Consider the following 25,883-nt stretch of genomic DNA (forward strand, 5'->3'; position numbering starts at 1 on the left):
ACTTTTTAACTGTATTGAAAATAGGTCACTACGCTTTTCAATACAACTGGATGCTGCAAAATGGTTTTAGTTTTACAATGAAAGTCATTGGCATAAAAATACATTTGCAGATATTCAGTGGCACTGTTAAAACTTAGAGCCAGAACGTGGAGAGGAGAGACTAATACTTCCAGTAATTTGTATGTCTGTTCATGTCCATCAGACAATCTAGTGTTTAATAAAATGCAAAAAAAAAAAAAACAAACATTTTTTAAAATATAAAAGCACTTGAGCACTATTTAAACTTTTATTACTGAACTCAATGAAACAATCCACAAAGGCGTGATTATTATACATCCCATTGCCATATATGTGGGCATAACATTGCCACACAACGGTATGGGCATTAAATAGGATAGTTTTCTTTAAAATATATTGCTCTAAAAATAAAAATTAATAAAATAAAAGGCTAACTTGTGAACTGTGGATTATGAGGAATGGCAGCCCCTTCCAACGGCAGGGAGCTGGATACAGTCATTAGCTGTCCTGTATGCATTCTCTCATTCACACGTAGATCACAGCCGTCTTGTAGCATGCGGATAGCGATTCGCGCAATGTTCTTTGAATCATCCAAACCACAGTGAAGGCGACCATCGTATTTCATGCCCAACTTCTCAAGCATCATCGTCAACTTTGTCTGAGTTCTGGGAACCTGTGTTTAAAATAAAACAAATTCTGAAAGGGACATGCAGCTAATTTTTAACTTGCGTGTTATTATGCATGCAAAGCATTGTTGCCGCGGAGCACAGATCTGCTTTGCATGGCATTATGCATGAAAATAAGGATAAACGGGACATTGTACCTTGTAAAAATTCCCATAACTCTTGCGAATATTGATCCATTTCTTTGCAAACCGTGGGTATTTTATACGACTGATATGGCACTGCATGTTCAAGAACTTGCTCATATCCCATGACCTGCAAAGGAATATTGAAAATAAAAATAGCACATGGTTATGCACACAAGCCAAACAATTACCTAATGTAAATTTAACCCTTACCGTCAGCTTCCTGACAGCCTCATTTTTCAAACGTTTCACTTTGTTAGAGGCAAAAATTGGTCCACTCCGATAGGTCTACTTTATATTCGGCATCATTTCGTTAAGCGTCCTTTTATTATTTAAGGACATTAGGAGGCTTCTAACTTTAGCAGCAATTTTTCAAAACCAAATTTTTTTTAGGGACCAATTCAGTTTTAAACCCACCATATAACTTACCATTTTTAAAAAATGGCAAATTTCAAAATATTTGAAAACAGAATTTGAGGTTTCTTAACTCTTTAGGCGTTACACAGGAATAAAAGCAAAGTAAAATGTGAAATTTACAAAATTTGTATTTTTGCAGATATTTAATCCTTTTTTGTAACACAGAAAAGTCTTAGGCTATGTTCACACGGGGTCTTTTGCCGAGTTTATTGACGCGGAAACCGCGTCGCAAAACTCGGCAGAAACTCCCCGAGAACGCCTCCCATTGATTTCAATGGGAGGCGTCGGCGTCTTTTTCCCGCGAGCAGTAAAACTGCCTCGCGGGAAAAAGAAGCGACATGCCCTATCTTCGGGCGCTTCCGCCTCCGACCTCCCATTGACTTCAATGGGAGGCAGGAGAAAGCGTGTTTTCTGCCCGCGGCGCTCAATGGCCGCGGGCGAAAAACGGCGCGATCATTGCTATTCACACGGAGTATTTTGGGGGAGGAATATCTGCCTCAAAATTCCGTTTGGAGCTTTGAGGCAGATATTCCTCCCCCAAAATACTCCGTGTGAACATAGCCTTAGAGAAACTAAACTCAATATTTATAAATATAGTGATCGTTTTATAGTTCAGTTCTTTGCAGGTACCAATTGCGTAGTTTATCTTTTCATTTTTGGCAATAATAAAAAACTTATGGGGAAAATTGTGTTTTTGTTTGTTTTTTTTAACTTAAAACTTATGTTTTCATTTTTGTACTTTTGTTTTTTAGTTCCACTAGAGGACTTTTGGACCTGAATACCTGATGTAGTGCAATGTATTATGACTGGAAATTTTACTCCTATACCTATTAAGCCCTGCCGAGCCTGGTAGTCATAGCCGATATCAGCTGTAACTTACAGATGACACTTACTGGAGGTGGCGCAGGCTCAGCTCCTGAGCACCCCCCATCACCGAGACATAACTGTATTACGGTTTGGGGAAACCCTTCCCTGACAGTGCCGTACATATTTGTCAGTAAGGGATTAAACCCTCTCATCTTAGAAACAGAAATTGTATGCTTTCCATATTGCCACCTACCCGGCGAGAACAGTAGTGGGACCCCCAGTGAATAGATAGTGAGCAGACCCGTCAGCTGCATAGGGGTTGTCCAAGCTGGAAAACCTTGAAGTCTTGTGCTGAATGGGTGTTTTGAGGTTGTTGCACATCCTTTGTGCCAATTACGAATACCGACACACTTTGTTACCTACCTATTTTTTACCCTGTTGCCATATTTTCTTTTGTGCGTGAACATGTTTTTTTTACTTGTTATTTTTATTAATTTAGTTTTAGTATGCTGTTTAAATGTTTCTTGTAAATGCAAACTTCCTTCTAACTCGTTCTTTGCGGAATATTTTACAATAAAGGGGTATTCCCATCTCCCACCTCTGGGACGGCAACTATCTTTAGAATGGGCTATTTGGTTTAATAGGTGAAATGCTGGTGACAGGTTCTCTTTAAGAGCTCATGAACATTGTCATGTTACAGATGCGCCCAGTTTGTACAATTTTAGATTAGAGGCACAGCTATCTGAAATGCATGGTCAGCCAAATTCTACATGGAGGCCCATGCATGACTGGTTACTTTGCTGGACGAGTGCCTTCAGACTATTGTTTTGGATGTCAGGTACGCTCAGTTCTCATTCATCCTTCACTTGTCACATTGGCCCTTATAATAGCCAAAGCAACGTTAGCTATTTTCATTTACTACAGTATAAGGACATACACAGGAAAAGTTTCCAAAAACATTAAAGTGTAGCTAAAACATTTGACAAACTTTTGACATGTCTTAGTGACATGTCAGAAGTTTGGATTGGTGGGGGTCCAAGCACTGAGACCACCACCAATCGCTAGAACGAAGCAGCTGAAGCGCTCGTGTGGTCGCCCAGCTGCTTCTTGTCTGTTCTGCTTTTTCCGGAAAGCCGATGTATCGGAGTACAGGCTCGAAGACTTTCTATTGAGTCCGTACGCCTATGCTTTTTCCGGAAATAAATGTATCGGCGTACAGACTCAATAGAAAGTCTATGAGCCCGTACTCCGATACATCGGCTTTCCGGACAAACACGAAGCGGCTGAGCGTTCACACGAGTGCTTCAGCTGCTTCGTTCTAGCGATTGGTGGGGGTTTCAGTGCTCGGACCCCCACCAATCCAAACTTCTGACAGGTCATTATATGTCAGAAGTTTGTCAAACGTTTAGCTACACTTTAACATGACCAAATGTATATCGGAAGTCGAATGTGTTCTACTCCCTCTTGTGGCAAATAACCGTAATTATTTTAAGTTTAGTTTCCACTGTGACAAAAGACCTCAGCCGCTCAGGAAGTCATAGCAACCACAGGTTTCAGCAAAGGCCTACTAAAAGACTGTCGTGGATCAACCTCCTCGGCAGTGACCAGCTAAGTGAAACTTTAAGGGGGAGTTGGGCACCTAAATTCAAGGCAAAGGCACATTTTTCAGCATTAGTCCAAAGTTTTAATGTAATTCAATCTTTAAAGGGTTATCCAGAATTTCAGAGTTGATGGCCTATCCAATATTAGATTGGCGGGGGTCTGACTCTCGGCACCCCAGACGATCAGCTGTTTGAAGTGGCTGCGGTGCTTGTAGGAGCGCTGCAGGCTCCTCAATGTTTACATAGGTTTTATTCCTGTTCCTACTGGCGCACGCCGTTACTTTCGCAGAGGGTGTGAAAGGTTATCGCAGCACTGTCCTATTGACTGGATTGGGACAAAGCTACAATACCATGCACAGCCACTACAAATGTAATCGTGTGGGCAAGCACAAAACCTGAAACCCGAGGTAAACAATGAAAGGCTGCAATGCTCACTTAAGCTCCGCAGCCCCTTCAAACAGCTGACAGGCGGGGGTGCCACGCTCCAGACCCCCACCGATCTCATATTTGTAGCACATCCGAAAGACAGGCCACCAATTTTGAAATCCTTCAATCTAACATGAGAATGCAAAAAACAAAAAGCAGAAGCCCTTACCCATCAGTTAGGATGGCATACTTGAACTTTGTACCTAGTTCCTTCTGTCTCATCCAGTCCACTACACTTTGGAGAACCACAGGAAATGTGTCAGCCTTGTCAACAAGTTCCTGAGGAAAGAAAACAACTATCAAAACTTAATAACATAAGAGTACAGTGTGAGGAGCCAGACCACTAATAGGACCAGTTCACATCACTTTTTTTGGCCTACGTTTGCCTTCTACACCAAGAAAGTATAAGTTAAAGAGGCTCGGTCACCACATAAGTAGCCTATCGCCTACATAATGTGATTGGCGATCTAGCTTGATCACTATGTGCAGTCACTTACTCACATATTAACGTTACTGAAGTGTCCTGACAGTGAATAGACATCGCTACCAGCCGGGACGTAATGTCTATTCAGAATCCTGACTCTTCAGTAACGTTTGTGTGAGATTTACAGCAGAGCTAGCGTAATCTTGTGAGATTACGCTGTAAACTGTCATTTAAAACGAGATTACGCTTGCTGTGCTGTAAGTCCCACACAAACATTACAGAAGTGTCAGGATTGTGAATAGACATCACGTCCCGGCTGGAGGTGATGTCTATTCAATGTCAGTAACGTTAATATGCGAGTAAATGACTCCACATAGTGATCTAGTCATACACTTCTCCCCACAACGCCCACCTAGTCAAAAAGTAAAACACCCAGTTGTCTATTAAGAAAGTAATTAGCATAAAACTAAAATCGGTCATAGCTCAGTCAAAAATGATTGATTTTCTAAATAAAAAACACTGCTGTCTATTGTAAACAGTCAGTAGGAAGACTGGTAGAGGGTAGGTATGTGCCACTGAGATTTATTATCTCAGTGGTGTAAATCTCTGGGAAGTTTGTTGCTCAGCAAGGTTAGTTGGTTAGCAGGAGTTTCTTAGGCTGGATTTCAGGGTCTGGGATTTAGGAATGGCTGTAGAGATTCTGGGTGGGATGGCCATTCCCATACCTCCACTCCAGGTTTTGGTTTCTCGAGATTCTGAGTCTCAGCTGGCCCTGATTAAAAGGGAAGCTGACAGTGTGAAGAGGAAGAGAGAGTGAGGAGGAAGGAGATTGTTGTTCCTCCAAGGAGACTGCTATGAACGAAACACCTAACAAAGGGCACTTGCACGCTCAGGTGGTGACTGCTACAGGGTAAGAACTTTAAAGATTGTTTTTCCACAAGTTATATGGTTTTGTTTGTTGCTTTACCCAGTGGACACAAAAACTCTGTACAAAAAGGATCTGTTTGTTTGGTGCAAATAAAAAGTACCCGCTGTTTGTGTTTACCCAGTTTCTGTGTGCGCGACTGCCCAATACAGCAATCCAAGGGGGACGCCAGCTCACACTATGTTACAGCGCCAATCAGATTATGTAGAAGATAGGCCACTTATAATGCGGTGACAGACTCTTTAAACGGAGACTGCGATGGATGTCTAACAGTGGCATCCGTCACCCATAGACTATAAAGGTAATGGATGTCACCCTTAGGCTATAATGGCACCCGTTTAACCGATCAGTCATGAAAAGCTCATGACGTATCAGTTCAACGGATGCCTGGGATGTCACCCATATCTTAAAAAAAACACATACATTGCATTAATAAGCTCCGTTGGATGGAATATCATATTCTACTTGCCTATTCCATACTTTTTTTTTTTTTGCAGTATGCAGACATATACCGGCTAGACAGAGTACAAAAGGACACTTTTGGCCTCCGTCTGACAATGGAGCCCTATGGACTTAGGTCAACGCTCTATCAGATAAAGCCAAGAGCCACATTCAGCATGTTGCCATTAGAGGATCGCACTTTCTGAACAAATGGTAGCACGAACACCTATGTATTTCAATGAGCTCTTTATTCTGAGTGTTTTCCTATTGCAGATGACAGAAATAAGAGTATAAATATTTCAGGTCATCAAGGAGCTCCAAGAAATATTCAGTCATGAAGTAAACATATGGACAAAAAAAAATAATTTAATAGGACAATGATAAATTGCAGCTAGAATATACGCCATTTACAATAATTACGTATCAAACACCTACCTGGGTTATCCCAGTAAGATTAATGCAGAAGTCTGAAAGCTGTTGCTTTATTTCTGGCTTGACATAACACTGGAAGGTATCCTCCTTAAGAGAGGAAGGAGGGGAGAAAAAAAACAAAACAGGAAAACCGTTAACTATAAGATGGAAAACTGCAGACAATGCAAGGAGAGGGCTGTAAATATTTTAGGAGCTAAAGGGTTTTTCCAGTACATAACACGGATATAGTAAGGACATGTTATTAAGGGGTGTGTCTTAATTGGCCCACCTTACCATATGTCCTATTAAATAGAGCATATGGACTTCATAGAAGAGGGTACCAAGCTCAGGACCCCCTCTATAAGCCAAACCGTAAAGCGGTTACGAAGAATGGCTCTGTTGGCAGACTTGCAAACGTGGGGTCAGTAGGGGAGCGTGCTGGCAGTGTTCAGGGACTGTAGGAAAATTTGGTCGGTGCATTCCTGTGGTTTTAGCGCTTCTTTAACATATGCACCTGTAAACATAGACATGTGTGGTATGTATGAACTCCTTACATCTTAGTTTCTTTTGCAGAGTACATTAGGTTTGCATAAGCGGTCCACTTGAGTACGTATTTCAGTCAAATTTGAAATTGCACCAAACAGGGACTATAAGCAGAAACTGCATGAAAAGTTGCATGAAGGTGGTTGTATGTATAAATTATTAGTGTGTAATTATCAGGTATGCTATATAGGGATGTCACGATACCAGAATTTGGACTTAGATACCGATACTTCGTTTAGTATTGCGATTTCGATACCAATTTCGATACTTTGCCAACAGTAGTAAAAAAAAAAAAAATCTTCCGTTTTCTGATGTGAGGCGCGACCTGTTTCTCAGTCATATTGGGTTAATGTGCGAGGTACATGATGGGGCTAATTACTATTAATGTGAGGAACATGGAGGTTAAATTTATCATCGCACCTCGTGCCCCCCAATAAGTGATAGAAAGCCGTGTTTATTTTATTTTTTTACAGCGTACACATCATAAATGATGCAAAAAAATAGTTGTGCAGGATATTACGGCCGCGCCAATACCGAATATGTGTATTTTATGTATTGAGACTTATTTTAATGTTTATTGTAAAAAAGGTGAATGTGTATTTTTTTTTAAATTTAACAATACTTTGTTTTTACTTTATTTTTAAACTTTAATGTACTGACATATATCAGATATGTGCCAGTACATTAACCTGTGGACGGATAGCACACAGGCAGTTGTTAGGACATACTTGGGTATGTCCTAACAACATGAAATATGGTAAGACAGCCCTGGGGTCCGTCAATAGACCCTGGGCTGTCTGCCCATATATGGTATGGCCCTCGATCGCGTCACAGGAATTCCCTGTGACGCGATCCAGGGGCATCCCCCCTTCTCACTTTCCCCTGAATGCTGCAGTCAGCTGTGATCGCAGCATTCAGGGGAATAGCGGCGGAGATGAGAGGTTTCTCTGATCTCCGCCGTTATAGAGCGGGACTGCGGCTGTGTAATACAGCCATTGCCCCGCTCCTGACAGGAAGTGCGTGCGCGGTCAGCATAAGGAGGTGCTGCCGGCGCTGCACTAATGAGCGGCGGTTCAGGCACTGAGGACAGAACATGGGGGTGTTTTGCAGCGCGCCCGCCATGTTTTGTCTTCAGTGCCGCCGCTCATTAGTGCAGCGCCGGCCGCATCACATCATCCTGACCCCGCGAACTTATCATGACTCAGGAGCGGGGCTGAATTACACAGCCGCAGCCCCGCTCTCATACACTCATGTATTACTATACTGAGCTGTGCGGCTGCGCAGCTCAGTATCGAAATACAGGAAATAGCGGTATCGAACCGTTTAGGGATGCACAGTATCGAAACAGTATCGAAGTTTCGATGCACCGTGCATCCCTAATGCTATATACACAAAGATATGTGGCAAACCGCTACGATGCTACCAAAATCTAAAACATTTTTTAATACATTTGTTAAGATGGACAAGTATTGCATGGCCCCCCGTTTTAGCATTTTTGAGAGCACAAGCATTATATATATTAATTTTTCATCCCTTGGTCTGTTACATTGCTTTTTAAGCGTAAACCTCCGCTTGTGAGTTTTATGCGCAAAATGCATTTGTCACAGTTATGTAAAAGGTGGACATGGTTGCAAATAGCATGTCAAGACAACTGCAATGCTCAAACAAATATATAGCATTTGGGGTGCACTCACTTTTCAAGTCCTGTAATCCCTTTGTTTTCCAATTTACCAGATTTTTGGCCTCTTCAATCCTGGTAATTTTATATAGATATGTGCATGTAGACTTAGGCATAAGTGGCCTGTATGTACTCTAAACATATTGATCTTTGATTTTAGGATGTGTGCTTGCATCGTAATTTCTGCTTGGATCACACATTTAGGCACAAATATATATGCATTTTTTATGAAAAATTACACCGACACAATTGCATGGCGGTAACCTTGTGTATGAAGTGAAGAGTGGAATTTTGATAATGTGCCAGGTATTTACTTTCAGAAAATATATTAGGTATGGGGATTTAGTATGATGTTTTTATTTTGCAATTTAGGTTTTATTTCTACATGTGAAAATTGTCCAAAAAACCCTGGCAGGAAAAAGGGTTAGGCCTCATGCACACATCAGTATTTGGAAGCCAAAACCAGGAGCGGGTTCAAAACACGGAAGAGGTGCAAATCTTTCCATTATAGGTTCTCTGTTTATGTTCCACTACTGGTTTTGGCTTCCAAATACTGAAGCAAAATACTTGCCAGAATACGGACGTGTGCATGAGGCCTTAAAGTTGGTAGTAAGTAATTTGGGTGCAGTCACATGGGGCAGATTTTAATTTCCAACTGAAAAACTATGCTTCTGCTGGAGAAACAATCCCATGCAGATGATGAAAAATGTGAGCAACTACACCTTTACTTTCTTCTGATCCAGGACTCAAAGAACTTTTGGATATGCACCAGAAGAGGGGCACACATGAAAAGATATTTGCCAAAATAAAAGTTTTCCCAATGGTAAATCTTAAGTAGCATGGCAAATATTGTAACGATGCATTCCCATGTGACAAGACCACAAAGTTTACCACTAACTGGCAAGAACACTTTTCAGACCCATTATTTTTGTGCCATAAACATGACTGTAGGTGAGAGGATGAATTCTCTTCTTTTATCCCCTGCCTCATCACCTGACCACTTAGGGCTCATTCAGACAAGCGTGTATTAAGTCTTTGTGACAGCTGTTAAAACAGCAGCAGTCACGGACTCCCGTATTTCAATGGGGCCGTTCACACGACCGTCGTTTCAACTGAGCGTGTGAAGGGTTTGTGAAAAAATAGGACATGTCCTATTTTACTGTGTGTCATGCATCCCTCTATAGACTAGTCTCTGGGGGTTCCGTGAGATCACGTCCCCATGGGTGCACCTTGGAAAACGAACGTTTTTCACGTCCGAGGTTGCCTACGCTCGTATGAATGTAGCCTTAGTCCCATTCCCGCTTATCTTATATGTGCTGCGTCGCCAGCTGTCATTCCTTATTTGACTAAAACTTTCAGCCTCGATGCTGGTTTACTCGTACTCCCTTTTACAGAACTTTAAAGAGGCTTTGTCACCACATTATAAGTGGCCTATATTGTACATGATGTGATCGGCGCTGTAATGTAGATTACAGCAGTGTTTTTTATTTAGAAAAACAATCATTTTTGACTGAGTTATGACCTATATTAGCTTTATGCTAATGACTCAATGGACAACTGGGCGTGTTTTACTATATGACCAAGTGGGCGTTGTACAGAGGAGTGTATGACGCTGACCAATCAGCATCATACACTTCTCTCCATTCATTTACAGTGCAGATAGCAATATAGCTATGTCGCTATTTGCAGTCACATAAACACACCATAACGCTACTCATGTGTCATGACAATGAATATACATTACCTCCAACCAGGACGGGATGTGTAGTTATTCTCCGGACCACTTCTGTAGCGTCTGTAATTTACAGCACAGCACGATCTCGCTGTAAATGACAGTTTACAGCGTAATCTCGCGAGACTACGCCTGCTGTGCTGTAAATCACAGTGCCCATCTCCCCGTTGTAAACAATGGCTCTATAACATTCTTAAAAAAACACCTGGCCTAGTTTATGCCTTAATGACAGCTTTTTTTTTTTCTTTAGCCACAACAGGGTTTTTCCCCCCCCCCCCCCAGATACATGTTTTTCATAAGTTATAAAATAATAAAAATAAATAATTGTGCAGCATAAATGTCATAATAACTTTAGTCTGCGGATCGTGTGTGCAGGGGGGGGGGGGGGTGTCATAATTTCCTTTTGTGTCAATGAATTCAAACACCCAGAAAGATTTAAAAACTTCATGGGGGCTTATTTTTTTTGCTGGATGTACTGACATTTTCATTGATACCATTTTGGCGTACATACGACCGTTTGATCTCTTTTCATCTTTCAATTAAATAACATTTTTTTTTTTTAAAAAGACACGGAAGAGGTATAAATCTTTCCATTATACTTTTTCTACTCCTGGTTTTGGCTTATACATACTGAACAAATCACAGAAAGAGGGGACATATTTACAGAAAAAAAAAAAAAAAAAATGAAAAAAACATACAACACAGAAAAAAGGTCATACTTACTTATACGAGCAGGTTCAAGCACCAGTTCTCGGCAGGATGCAGACAAGTCACAATGATATATGGGAGCACTGTGGCTTGTCTGCATCCTGCTGGGAACTGGTGATTGAAAGTTACCTTGAATCCATAAAGGTATGTGAACACAAAATCAAAAAAGTCTAAAAATACGGAGCTCTTTTCAAGGGAAAACTGCTCCTGATTTTCAGACGTTTTTAAGCCACTCGTTTTTCGCAGCGTTTTTTAGCTGTTTTTCTATGGAGTCAATGAAAAACGGCTCCAAAAAAATTGACATGCACTCTTTCGCAGGCATCTTCTTACGAGGCATAGAAAAAAAACAAAAAAAAAACAAAACTTAACAGAACAAAGTATTTCCCATCAATGGGCAGATGTTTGTAGGTATTCGGCTTCCGTTTTTTCAGCCGTTTTGAGGTGTAAACGCCCCAAAACGCTACGTGTGCACATACCCTAAGTATGAACTTTTTCTGTGATTTCTATAAATACTGACCAAAACACTGCCTTGTGAAAAGCTATATACATACATTTCCACTGCATTTTCCATTTTCCAGAAATTTACAAAACTTACAATTTCCAAAGTCCCTGTATTGACCAAGACGATGGGGAACTCTATGATCTCATGAATGTAATCTGATGCGTTACCCTCCTCACAAGTGGCCTCAAAGTCAATGACACAAATGTAGTCATAGTAGGCATTCGTGTCACTGGATTCCTTTAGTTTCTGCTTCTTGTAGTAATTCTTCAGACGCTTTTTCAAGACATCCTTCACTCCTCTTGACAAACAAAAAACAAAAACACATTTACCATTTCTTTAAGGATCTGGCACTAAAAATGAAAAAAATTTTTTACATTTCAATAAAAAAAGATCGAATAATATTCAAAAACATACGAGGCAGCACTTTTTCAGTGAAATCTGGATCAACTTAGTCACAACTGGCGGTGAATAAATTGATCCAGATTTCACTGAAAAGGAAATGTTGCCTCGTATCTTTTGGAAAATGTATATTATATATATATATATATATATATATATATATATAAATAATTTATTTAAAAATAAATAAATAAAAAAGCACCCATGTTTTTCTTATTCCCCCAAAATAACTAATTATGCAGCCAGTATTGGCACGTTAAACAGGGGTTCTATAAAAACCATAACAACTGCCTTAAAATAAAACTATAAACCATAGACTTGTTTCCTCAGTTTGATGTACCTGGTGTCCATCTTTAGTTCTGTAAGTTTTGCCTTCAACTCATCTTTACTCATTCTATTTACACATCCATTTGTGAAAGCAATTTCTTTGTAGACTGGATCACTAAAGTCACTGGCACTTGACTTAGTAGAATGAATCCCCTGGTCATCCCAACCGTCAGTTTGGCTTCTCTCTCTGACCTGAAAGAAAGATGGATATATATATTTTAGAAGGGTTAGCATTTCTAAAAACATTTAAAATAGTGCTTTGTGGACAATGTACAACTGATACTAGGCACTAAGCCACTCCGCACCCCACCTGGATGAAAGTACTACGACACTAGTCCATGTTATGTGCTGTAAGGCAACTGGAGACTCGACAAGGTCAAAAAAAATATGCAAAAAAAAAATTCCAATAGACATTACATGGTTCAACAAGGAAATGGTTGGAATCAAACAGAACACTTGAATGCATTCTCCATCTATGGGGCTATCTGAATTGATGGACTAGATTGCAGGATAACAGTTATATGGTGGGCTTTTTTCCTTTAAAATAACTGACCTAACATCACAATGTTTGTATCTGATGAGCCCGGTTCGGGCTCGAAACACGCAATCTTGTGCACGAAGTTTACTTTTTATGGAATTAAAAACTCTTTAATACATGGACAAAAGATGAAAACTACCCTGATTGGATTTTCCGAAAACTTCCACAATGGCACTCATAGGAGGATTCCCCGCCTCTCGAGGGACAGGAAACAGACAGGAATAAAAAGTCCCCCCTCCATACCTTATCCAGTAAAAACAGGGTACCTCTACACAATAATTCAATATTTAGGTGAACTAACCAACCTATAGGGGGGGGGGGGGGGAGAGAGAGATCCCGTGTCGTTGTGGAGGTTTCCGGAAAATCCAATTACCGGTAAGAGCAATTTTATTTTTTTCCTGGCACCTCCACAACGTCACTCATAGGAGGAACAGAAGATTTTGAATTTAGGGATGGACAACTGCTGAAAGGACTTTACGCCCAGAGGACAAGTCCCTGTCTGACAATACATCTAATTTGTAATGTTTAAAGAAGGTTAAAGGGTTAGCCAAGGTAGCTGCCCGACAAATCTGGTCAATAGAAGCGGATGCCCCTTCAGCCCATGAAGTGGAAACTGCTCTAGTAGAATGTGCTTTTAGACCTACTGGGGGTGAAACACTTCTTTTGGTAACAAGCAGAAATGGCCCTCTTAATTCACCAGGCAATAGAGGCTTTACTTGCTGCCTTTCCTTTGTTCTTTCCTCGAAAGTAGATGGTGGGTCTAAAGTCGGCGACACTTCCTAGGTAACCCAGAACACATCTTCTGACATCTAGGTGATGGTAATCCCGCTCTTCGTTAGAAGATGATTTGGGAAAAAAGGATGGTAATGAAACCTCCTGTTGGCAGTGGAACTTTGATACAACCTTTGGCAAGAAGGAAGGTTGGTGTCTTAGGATAATTCTGTCTGGAAAAACTGAAGTAACGGGCTTTATAGGAAAAAGTCTGTAATTCTCCAATTCTCCTGGCTGTTTAATTGCTAGGAGAAAATGGTTTAAAGGGAATGTGTCGCTAGAATTATTTTTTTATTTTTTTTGTAATTAAAGTTACTATATAAATGATTACACATTGTTCTAATTTTTTCACAAGTCAGGAAATATTATAAATTAGATTCTAATTTATAACATTTCCATGTGCTGGTCACTAGAGGGAGCAATTCCCAAAATTGCAGCATTGGCATGTGGTAAAGCAACCTCATTGCTTTATGCTGCAAAATTGGAGGAGACACACTCACTCTAGTGTCCTCACACAATCCCCCCTCCTTTATCCTGGCTAGTGCCAGGAGAAAGGAGGGGGTTGAATGTTCAAACCTCCTACACGGTGTGCCGCCATTTTTTAAGCGAATGCAGTGTAGGAGGATTAGATACAGTGGTAATCACACAGTATAACACGAAGATACACACACATAACATACACAAACATAACTTAACTGCTCCTGCAGCCGCCGCTGCCTCCGCTCCTAGTCCTTGCGTCTGAACATATGGCCGGAAGTAGTCTTACTGCCTACTGAATTTAGACTATCACAACCCTTTACGAATCGTTTAATGAAAGAATTTTCTGCTAATCTACAGTTTAAAAAAAGCATTCAGAGCGGATATATGCACCCTTAGAGTGCTGGTTTTTAGGCCCTTTTCTAGACCTTTTTGTAGAAAGTCTAATATCAGTGCAATACTAGGTCTAGACGAACTGTCCCATTTGTACTGGGAAAAAAAAAAAAAAGAAGGATGAACTTGATGCCGAACTGAGGTATATCTTGGAAGGGACTCTTTTTCAGCTATTTAAAATAGTTGCAATTACTGTGTCAGAGAATCCCATATTCCTAAGGATCATTCGTTCAGAATCCAAAACAGTCAGCCTAAATTGAAGAGTGTTTGGATTAAAGACAGGTCCCTGAGATAGCAGGTCCAGTAAGGGAGGGAAAGACCAGTACTTCCCTTCCGCCAGCTGGATGGGAAGAGGGAACCAAGATCTTCTGGCCCAATGAGGAGCAATCAAAATTACTCTGGCATTCTCTTCCTGGATCTTTGTGAACACCTTCGGTATTCGGGAGAATGGAGGAAAGGCATAGAGGAGAGTTCTCGGCCAACTTTGAGACAGAGCATCTATCTTCAAAGGATCATCTGTGTGTGAAAGGGAATAAAATGCTGGGACTTGATGGTTCACCCTTGAAGCAAACAGCTCTAGATCTGGCATCCCCCATATTTGGGTGATCCGACTTATAATGTGGTGACAGAGCCTCTTTAAGTGCCCCGTCTCCTATATAAGGAGATCGGCGCTGTAATGTAGGTGACAGTAATGCTTTTTATTTTAAAAAAAACTATCTATTTTCACAATGTTAGGAGCGATTTTGGTTTATGCTAATGAGCTTTCTTAATGCCCAAGTATTTTTACTTTCGACCAAGTGGTCGTTGTACAGAGGAGTGCATGACGCTGACCAATCGGCATCATGCACTCCTCTCCATTCATTTACACTGCACTAGCGATAGTTATATCACTATGTGCAGCTACATTCACAAGCCCTAACATTACTACAGTGTTCTGATAATGAATACACATGGACGTCATGTGTACTCAGAATCCTGACACTTCTGACTCTTTTCTGTGAGATTTACAGCAACGGATACGAAATCTCGTAATCTTGCGAGATTTCGTATCCGTTGCTGGAATCTCACAGAAAAGATTCAGAAGTGTCAGGATTCAGAGTACACGACTTCCAGGCTGGATGGTCATGTGTATTCATTATCAGGACACTGTAGTAATGTTAGGGCTTGTGTATGTGGCTGCACATAGTGATATAACTATCGCTAGTGCAGTGTAAATGAATGGAGAGGAGTGCATGATGCCGATTGGTCAGGGTCATGCACTCCTCTGTACAACGCCCACTTGGTCGAAAGTAAAAGTACGCCCACTTGGGCATTAAGAAAGCTCATTAGCATAAACCAAAATCGCTCCTAACATTGTGAAAATAGATCGTTTTTTTAAATAAAAAGCATTACTGTCACCTACATTACAGCGCCGATCTCCTTATATAGGAGACAGGGCACTTATAATGTGGTGACAGAGCCTCTTTAAGATATAAGGGTTTCATTTCCACTCCCCTTCCCTCAGAGACTCTGCTGAGAAAATCTGCTGCTATATTCGCTCTGCCTCTTACATGGACCGCTGAGACAGAGAGGATGTTTCTCTGCCCACATCAAGATTTCAGCTGATACACGGTACAGGCTCTTGCTTCTGGTTCCTCCCTGTTTGTTCAGGTATGGTTATATTGTCTGAAAGGACCTTTATAGGTTTGCCCTGCAGAGATGATTGAAGAGCCACAAGCGCTTCTTTTACTGCCGACAGCTCTCTCAGGTTGGAAGAGGCTTTTGCCATGAGGATCCCATAAGCCATGGGCTAGAGAAGAGGATGTGTGGGCTCCCCAGCCTTTGCTGCTGGCATCTGTCGTGATGACTAGTTGAGGGTTCGGTTTCCAAGGGACTCCTTTCTGGAGATGGCTTGATATCAGCTACCAGTGTAGCGATAGCCTCACCGCGGAAGGTATTTTTACCCTTACGTCTAGGGAGGCTTAATCTATGTCCCACACAGAGGAGAAACCGTTGTAGGGGTCTTGAATGAGCTTGTGCCCAGAGGACTGCTGGGATTGTTGATGTTAGGAGACCAAAGATCGTCATAATCTCCCGAATGGAGTGGTATCGGTTTCTGCAGAAGAAAGAAACTTTGATGGAATGGAGATCTGCTTTTCCTCTGGAAGGTAAGAGGTCATCTTCAGGGAGTTGAGGAGGACCCCTAGGAAACATTTCTTCTGGTTCGGGAAGAGGTCGGATTTTTTTGTGATTAACCAGTCTAGAGAAAAAAAAACAAAAAAAACTTGAAGGACTAACTCTAGATCTAGAAGCAGCGGAGAAGCGGAGGGGGCTGAAATAAGGAAGTCATCCAAATAAGGAATTATCCGGACACCGTTTTGATGAAGAAAGGCTGTGACTTCTGCCATTACTTTCGTCAAGATTCTTGGAGCCGAACTGAGCCCGAAGAGGAGAGCTTGAAACTGAAAATAATGGAGTCTGTTTCGAAAAAACAGCTGTCCTCCGGAACCTTTGAGATTCTGGGTGATTTGGAATGTGGCAGTAGGCGTCTGTTAGATCCAGCGTAACCATATGACAGTTTGAAGATAGAAGATTTACTGTCGATTTTATAGTCTCGATCTTGAATCTTTTGTACGTTAGATAACGGTTGAGGGCTTTCAAATTTATTATGGCCCTTGCCGAGCCGTCTGTTTTTCTGACGAGAAACACAGGAAAATAGAATTCCTGACTTATTGGGATTCGGACACCTGAATAATTACTTGCTTCTGTAGAAGTAGAATTTCCTTCTCCAAGGATATCTGGCATTTTGCAGAAAGACTAGTCATGGCTAGGAATCTCTGTGGAGACTAGGCAAGAAATTCTAGTTGGTAGCCCTGATGTATTATATCTAAGATACAGGGGGAAAGTGAGATGTTCTTCCAGGATGCCAAAAATTTATTTAACCTGCCCCCTACCGGAACTCTGGCATCACTGTGGAGGTTTTTCCCTCTGCCTTTATACTGTTTCCACCTATAATCCTGTCCGCTCCCAAAACAGTTCTCCTTTTGAGTCCGAAAGGAATTTCGCTGCTGAAAAAAATTTGTTCCACAGGGTAATTTTTTTCTTCTCGACAGCTTTTTCTAGGATGTCATCTAACCCTGATCCTTGTGAGGGAGATCGGCTGTTTGGAACGCCGACCAGCTTGTTCTTAGAACGAGGATCTCCTGACCACATCCTTAACCAAGTAGATCTTCTTGCTGCATTGGATAAGGCAGCAGATCTAACTGAAATATTTACTATATCTGCTGAGGCATCTGCTAGGTAATTAGAAGCTTTCTTTAGCATTAGTGAAGACAGGATATCCTCTGAGCGCCAGCAGCAAGATGGTTCCCTAACTGGTCAATCCCGGGCCTAAACATTGCTGTGGAAGCTTCCCATATTCTTTTTAAAAGAGCTTCCACTTTTTTATCCATGGGATCAGTAAGTAATCCCATGACTTCACATGGTAGGGAGGACTTTAGAGATACCTGCAACAGGTGCATCCACTCTGGGAACTTTGTCCCAGAGTTCAGAATCTTCTTTTGAAAAGGGCTATTTCCGTTTGAAGGTATCAGAAATAGTTGCTCTTTTCTGGATCGTTCCACTCTTTAGTTATTAACTTTTTTACATTCCTATGAACCGGTAATACACATTTTCTCCTTTCACCCAGGCCCTGGAACATCTGATCCTGAAAGGAAAGTGGTTCCTTAGTATCCTCTATGTTCATGGTTGCCCGAATGGCTTTTAGAAGACTCAGTATCTTCCATCATACTGCAGGGCATACCAGTATCATCTGAGGAGTCAATCAATCGGACTTAGAATTTCCCCTTCATCTAGCCCGTCAGAAAGAACTGCAGGAGGTACAGAGGGTTGATGAAAACTATAGGTAGAAGGCCTGGGAGACCTGGCATCCAATTGGAGAGTAATAGCAGAGCTAACTTCTTCCTTTAGAATAGATATTTTATGCTATCCAAAAACGAGTTTCATCCACCAGTAATTTCTGAATGCATTTTGAAGATAATGCCTTCTTATAGGAGGAGGAGGACAGTGACTTCTTACAGACTCCACACTTCTTTATAGGCCGCTTAGGCTGAGCAGTTTCCTTAAATAAAGCACAAAGTAGTGTCACAAGGCAACTAATAGGAGAAAGGAAGAAGTCACAAAGCAAGAGAACTTCAGCCACCAACTTAGTATAAGAAGGGAGGGTGAAGCATACAAGGAGGGGGGGACATACCAGGCAAGATGCAACCACAGGATCTGCAGACTTGCGGGGATCCGCCACAGAGGAGATAGACATGGCTTCAGAGACGCTGGAATCACTTACCAGCAATCTTTCATTTTGAATCTGGTGCCAGTTTTCTCTTGGCCCCGCCTCCTGCTGTCTCGACCAATCCCTGCACTCCACCGGGTAACCACATAATAGGCACGTGAAACATGTGACTGGAGACGCTGAGACCCAGGAGGAGAAACAGGACTCCCTGCCAAAAGGAATCCCCGTCCGCCAGGTACCTCGAACCGATCCTGGGTCCCAAGGGAACAGTGCCCGGAGCTGCCTCCAGCGGAGGACTTCTGCCATAGAGCGGGAGGGAAGCTGCAAGCCACCCACGACCCCGCTCACTGCACCAGTCCTCCGGACCTCACATTCGTGTGGGCCGGGCAGAGAAGACTGGGTGGATAGATTTCCTTCCTGCTCTTCCAAACAGCAGGACATCCATGCTTCCCAGAGGGACAGGAAACAACTGGATAAGGTATGGAGGAGGGGCCTTTTATTCCTGTGTCCATGTTGATTTCCTGTCCCTCAAGAGGCGGGGAATCCTCGTATGAGCGCCGTTGTGGAGGTGCCAGGAAAAGATCCTTTGAATTTTTTCCTAAGGAACAGCACCAGTCTCTCAGAGTAACTACTCATTATTAAACCTTTTTATTCCTATAGTGTTTGTGGGCAGACCCCAAAACTGCTTTCATAAAGACAAATGAAATAGGGCAAGTGCTACAGAGCAGAACTATATATCAGGTATCTTTCCTGAGGATAGGCCATCAATACGTAATGGATTGGGGTCTGTTCACTTCAATGGGAGAAGGCTGTAATATGGTGAACCGCCACAACAAGTCTGTCAGCGATTCACAGTAAGGAGTAAAGGAAATAAAGGGGAAGCCGCTCTTGTACAAGCGCTGCAGCCCCTTCAAAACAGCTGATCAAGGGGATGCCAGAAGTCCATCAGATATTGATGGCCTATCCTGAGGATAGGCCATCAATTTTTTGGAACTGGACAACCCTTCACAACTTCTGTAATGGTCATATACTGTCAGCAAACCAGCTTTGGAAAATTGCTCTCCAAAAGCCAGTTAGTGCACCATTCATTGTAAGTGGTACACAAATATTTGGTATCGCTAAAGTCGGCAGAAGGTGCCAAATATGTATTTGTCACGTTGGCTACGTGGACCCACTGGGCTATACCGCCTTGGCGGTATGGCAGCTGGCCAACAGGGCGCAGGTTACAGTCTATAGTTCGTATAGGGTACATGCGGCAGCTCGGACAGTAGCAAGGCAAGCTCAGCTGGTACTAGACAGCAGGTAGACGTCAGGTGTGGTGAAGCAGGACAGGCGTGGTATACAGCACAGCACGGTACTCAACCAGGATAGCACGGGATACAGGTAACAGGATACAAGAAAACACTAGGAGACCATTTGCATAGACAAACTTAGGGTACGACAACAACGCTCAGACAAGAATCAGAAGGGCAGAGGCCTTCTTATAGTCCAGGAAATCATGTGAGTTGATGGTTTTCATGTGCGCGTGCTGGCCCTTTAAGAGCGGGCACAAGCGTACGCGCGCACCCTATTGGAAAAAGCTGACCGGAGCGGAAGTGAGCGCTGGCGTCTCCTAGGAAGGAGATGGGGACCAGCGCTCACAGATCCGTGGCTGCGGGCGTCAAGTAAATCGGACGGCCCGCAGCCATGGACGCTACAGTATTCAGGTGTGTTTACCCAGTGGCATGCACCAGATGTCAAAAAACACCACCTAAAATCACATATGCACATTTTTTATTTTTTTTCACTTTTCCTTCCATATTTAACCCCTTTAGGACACAGCCTGTTTTGGCCTTGTGGACACAGCCTATTTTTTCAAATCTGACATGTGTCACTTTATGTGGTAATAACTCCGGAATGCTTTTACCTATCCAAGCGATTCTGAGATTGTTTTCTCGTGACATATTGTACTTTATGTTAGTGAAAAAATTTGGTCGATAAATTCAATATTTATTTGTGAAAAACGTCAAATTTTAGCAAAAATTTGCAAAAATTAGCATTTTTCTAAATTTAAATGTATTTGCTTGTGAAACAGATAGTAATACCACACAAAATAGTTACTAGTTAACATCCCCTATATGTCTACTTTATGTTTGCATCATTTTTTTTCACGTAATTTTATTTTTCTAGGACTTTACGAGGCTTAGAACTTTAGCAGCAATTTCTCATATTTTCAATAAAATTTCAAAAGGCTATTTTTTCAGGGACCAGTTCAGTTCTGAAGTGGCTTTGAGGGCCTTATATATTAGAAATTCCCCATAAATCACCCCATTTTGAAAACTGCACCCCTCAAGGTATTCAAAACCACATTCAGAAAATATTTTAACCCTTTAGGCGTTTCACAGGAATTAAGGCAAAGTAGAGGTGAAATTTACAAATTTCATTTTTTTTGCCGAAATTCATTTGTTATAAAAAAAAAAATCTGTAACACAGAAGGTTTTACCAGGGAAACGCAACTCAATATTTATTGCCCAGATTCTGCAGATTTTAGAAATATCCAACATGTGGCCCTAGTGTCCTAATGGACTGAAACACAGGCCTCAGAAGCAAAGGAGCAGCTAGTGGATTTCGGGGCCTCCTTTTTTTAGGAATATATTTTAGGCACCATGTCAGGTTTGAGGCGGTCTTGTGGTACCTAAACAGCCGAAACCCCTCCAAAGTGACCCCATTTTGGAAACTACACCCCTCAAGGCATTTTTCTAGGGGTATAGATAGCATATTGACCCCACAGTTTTTTTGCAGAATTTAGTGGAATTAGTCTGTGAAGATGAAAATCACCTATTTTTCTGTGGAAACATAGAATTTTTTCATTTTTACAAGGAATAAAGGAGAAAAAGCACCCCAAAATTTGTAAAGCAATTTCTCCCGATTACGGCAATACCCCATATGTGGTCGTAAACTGATGTTTGGACCCACAGCAGGGCTCAGAAGGAAGGGAGCGCCTTTTGGATTTTGGAGTGCAGATTTTGCTGGATTGGTTTTCAGTGCCATGTCGGGTTTGCAACGCCCCGGAGGGACCAAAACAGTGGAAACCCGCCAAAAGTGACCCCATTTTGGAATCTACACCCCTCAAGGAATTTTTCTAGTGGTATAGTGAGCATTTTGGCCCCTCAGGATCTTTTTTAGAGCTAGGGTGACCAAAAAACAGCGATTTTGGCGCTTTAAATTCTTTATTTATTACAGCGTTCACCGTGCGCAATAAATTACGTTTTAATTTATTCTGCCGGTCGGTACGATTACGCCGATATCATATGTGTATAGTTTTTTTTAAGTTTTGCAGCGTTTGCACAATAAAATTAAGTTTCTATAAAATAATTTATTTTCTGGGACACGCTATTCTGAGCCGTAACTTTTTTATTTTTTCGTCAAAAAAGCTGTGGGAGGTCTTGTTTTTTGCGGGACGGGTTGTAGTTTTTATTGGTACCATTTTGGGGTAAATGCGACTTCTTGATCACTTTTTATTCTATATCTTGGGAGGGGTGGTGACCAAAAAATAGCGATGCTGACAGTTTTCCGTTTATTTTGTTTGCGACGTTCACCGTGCGGAAAAATTAACATTATAGTTTCATAGATTGGGTCGTTACGAACGCGGCGATACCAAATATGTGTACTTTTTTTTTTTAACGTTTTCATTTTTTCCCTAGAATAAATGACTTATTATAGGAAAACAAAACCTTTTATTTTTACACTTTTATAAAACATTTTTATTAACTTTTTTTACTTTTTACACTTAATATTTTTGTTTATTAACTTTTCTTTTACTTTTTACACTTTCTTTTTTTGACCTGCAGCTCTGATCGCTGCTAGAATACATTACACTACCTAGGTAGTGTAATGTATTCCAACTGTCAGTGTGACGTCACAGTCACTCTGACAGTTGGTCTACGAGGACCAGCAGAGGCTGATCCTCATAGGCTGACATACATGGCAGACCTGGGGGCCGTTGTCTGGCCCCCGGGTGCCATCACAAGCATCAGAAGCCCCCACGATTGCATGGGGGCTGCTGATGCGCTACAAACCCGCTACATGCGGAGATCGCAATCGAGCCCCGCATGTAACGGGTTAATTGCCGAAATCAGCGGCGATGAGCCGCTGATCGGCAACACTGGAGAGTGTCAGCTGTCGGGGACAGCTGATCTCCAAGTTCCCGATGCACACTGTCGCCGACAGTGTGCATCGGGAACGGCACAGTGACTTTCTGTCACTCTGACAGGAAGCCTATCAGGACCAGCCGAAGGTTGGTCCTGATGGGCTTCTGTCCATGGCAGACCCGGAAGCCATTGTTTGGCTTCCGTTTGCCATACTAACGATCGGCAGACCCCGCGATTTCGGACGGGGGTCTGCCGATATGTTAGAAACCCCTAAAATTCGGCGATTGCACCCGATCGCCGAATTTAAGGGGTTAATGCGCCGAAATCAGCGGCAAAGGACCGCTGGCCGGCAAGAGGGGAGTGTCAGCTGTCGGCGACAGCTGACCTCCTGGTTCCCGGTGCACACTGTCGCCGACAGTGTGCACCGGGATTAACTCAGTAACTGTACGTCCTCGTGCGGGAAGTAACTTCCCGCAACGACGGACAGTTACGTCCTGGTGCGGGTAGGGGTTAAAAATTAAAAATACAAATAAAATAAAGTAAAGCTTCTGGCCAGGAAGCTGTTAAATGCCTATCCTAGTAAAGGAGAGCGATTGTGTCTTCCTGTGCTGGTACCAAGTACAGGAGTCCGAGACGAGGCTTTCCTCTGCCCCTCACTTATGATGGAGATTCTCCCCATCAGCGCTGAAGTAGGAAGACTTGCCCAACAGTCCCACCAGCAATAACAGTTGATGACATTGTTGGGGACCCCCAATATGGGAAAATATCCCCTTTTAGGTCAATACCAGCATCACTCAAGCAGTGAAGTAATCCAGAGGTGTAAGTGCTAATCTTTTAGATTACAAAATGCTGTTTACAGTGAGGCAGGATATACCATAAACGTCTGATAGTTGTGGTCCCATCTCTAGGACCCGCACCAGCGTCGAGATTGGGAGTCCTCTGAACCCCATCTCACCTTGTAAGGATGTCACTGCATCCAGCCGGAGAACAAATGGAGTTGTTCGCACGTGTGCTCAGTTGTTTCTATAACTCCAATTGAAGTGAAATCAGAGGGTTGCCGCTCCATTCAGCCTCCACCTTAATGCGACTACCACCTTACTAGGCGAGACGGGGGTTGGGCGACCCTGGTCTATAAATAGGCGAGAGTGCCAGAGCCGAGACCCACATATAAGACATTAATGGCATATCCTGTGGATGTGCCATAAATGTCTGTGATGGGAATACCTCTGTAACCAGGGTGTGTGGACACGGCCCTTCAGTGGGTCATTGAGGTCTCCGAGACCTGGCTAAGATTAAAATTTGCCCAAAAAAAAAAATATAGATCAGACTGAATGCGCTTTCAAATTCATGGAAGGATTTGTTTTTATTTTTGTCAACTTTCTTAGGACGGATTAAACATATACTGGGCAAATATAGTAGTTTACGTTTTTATGCACCTGCTCTTGACTTCAATTACATATAATCATACATTTTGTGGTCGTTATTAGGGCCTGTTCACATCAGCATTGCCTTCCATTGAGGGGTTCCATCAGGTTAACCCCTCAACGGAAAAGCAAACAAACCCTAACATCCGTTTCCCTCACCATTGATCTCAATGGTGACGGAAACGTCCCGAAAGGTGTTAGTTTGTCACCGTTGTGACAGGGTTCCGTTGTTTTGACAGAATAACGGTCGTCTGCGCTATTGATTCCATCAAAACAACAGAACCCTGTCACACCGGAAACCTTTAGCAACGCGAGATCAATGGTGAGGGAAACTGAAGCGGAGGTTTCATTTTGCCTTTCCGCTGAGGGGTTAACCCGACGGAATCCGTCAACGGAAGGGCAACGCTGACGTGAACATGGGTTTAGACGTGACAGGATTTTTCAGTTGTGTATGTTGATGAAAATATGGAGTGAATCTGCAGAAAATCTCAAGTGTACAGCAATAGGGGAAATGCAAAAATTTGTGCCAATGCTGCAACAGAATGGGCATACAGCAGTTTTAAAAATCCCAAATGAAAATCTGGGACAAATCAGCCACATCTGAGCATGGCCTAATAGCTTACGCTTCACGGAAAAGAGAAATAAAAAAAGGGCCTACCTACATCTCGTTCTTGCCTTACTTTTCTCTGTATAGAGATGCGTAGTGCGCTGCACTTTTCTATAGACGCACACAGTAAAGAGACATACATATTTTGAGTCAATGGGCGACGTATACCATATATATTCCTATACAGTGGCATATGCTGAGGCCTTCCATCGGAGGTAGTGTAACATTGGCACAGTGACTAGGATTAGATTCTTTTCATCAGAGTTCCCCTTTAAATTCCAACATGTCCTTCTTAGCTGCAATTACCCAGCTAACCGGAGATGATATGACCCGCAATACCTCTGGCGAACCCATTACCTCTCCGGACAGCTCCACGTTCTTCAGCGTCCTGCACAGCTCATCCTCCTCAGATTGCCCGTTATGAAGAGGGCTACTCTCCTTCTGACCCTCCATTATGCCTCTATAGGAACGCTCTATAAGAGTCCGGTCATTACTTGCTGCTCAGGAGTATATGACTGGCAGACACAGAGCGCGCTTTATCACAAAGACTTGCCGAGATCACAGCCATAAGTCAGAATAGAGAGGACGCAGCACATCTCTCTGGTACCTCCAAGCTACGGGTGACTTGTCTATCCCGCGTCTAGAAGAACTCTGACGTGCTTCCGGGATATAGGGCACCGGAAGTTCGCAGTCGTCACCAGCATGAAAACGCCATCTTTGAGTTGGGAATAATAAGTGTAATGAGCCGACCGCACGGGGGCGCCAACACACTTTAGTGTTGTCTCTCCTGAGCCCTCAATTCTACTTCATAGTAGCACTGGAGATTATGTGGCCCGCCTCTACATGGTGTAGAGGGCAGAACCATGGTGGGCGTTTGACAAACTTCTGACATGTCATAGAGACATATCAGAAGTTTGGATTGGTGGGGGTCCGAGCACTGAGAACCCCCACCAATCGCTAGAACAAAGTGCTCATGTGAGCGCTCAGCCGCTTCGTGTCTGTTCAGCTATTTCCGGAAATAAATGTATCGGTGTACGGACTCAATAGAAAGTCTATGAGCCTGTACACCGATACATCGGCTTTCCGGAAAAAGCCGAACAGACACTAAG

The 25,883-nt window shown here is 42.5% G+C and overlaps 1 protein-coding gene across 2 annotated transcripts; it reads right to left on the reverse strand.

The window, feature by feature from the left end:
- Window positions 1–272: 272 nt before the first annotated feature.
- On the reverse strand, window positions 273–25,461 carry ERI1 (exoribonuclease 1). Of its 2 annotated transcripts, none has more exons than XM_075862311.1 (7): window positions 25,114–25,461; window positions 12,181–12,359; window positions 11,535–11,739; window positions 6,303–6,386; window positions 4,247–4,356; window positions 842–956; window positions 273–691 (listed from the first exon to the last, which is right to left on the reverse strand). In XM_075862311.1, exons 1-7 carry the CDS (start codon window positions 25,225–25,227, stop codon window positions 449–451), a joined length of 1,050 nt encoding a protein of 349 aa, XP_075718426.1. In that variant the 5' UTR covers window positions 25,228–25,461; the 3' UTR covers window positions 273–448. The 2 variants fall into 2 exon arrangements, with proteins under 2 accessions (XP_075718426.1, XP_075718432.1); XM_075862317.1 differs by having other exon boundaries at window positions 25,132–25,458.
- Between the last annotated feature and the right edge of the window lie 422 nt (window positions 25,462–25,883).

Source organism: Rhinoderma darwinii, chromosome 1, assembly GCF_050947455.1.
Source record: "Rhinoderma darwinii isolate aRhiDar2 chromosome 1, aRhiDar2.hap1, whole genome shotgun sequence".
Lineage (NCBI taxonomy): Eukaryota > Metazoa > Chordata > Amphibia > Anura > Rhinodermatidae > Rhinoderma > Rhinoderma darwinii.

Excerpts from the sequence above, each read along its gene's own strand:
- ERI1 (XM_075862311.1), bottom strand. The coding sequence starts at position 25,227 with ATGGAGGGTCAGAAGGAGAGTAGCCCTCTTCATAACGGGCAATCTGAG. Across the intron at positions 6,387-11,534 it reads ATACAGGGACTTTGGAAATT|GAGGATACCTTCCAGTGTTA; the intron begins GTAAGTTTTGTA and ends TCCTCTCTTAAG. Across the intron at positions 957-4,246 it reads TATGCCATCCTAACTGATGG|GTCATGGGATATGAGCAAGT; the intron begins GTAAGGGCTTCT and ends ATTCCTTTGCAG.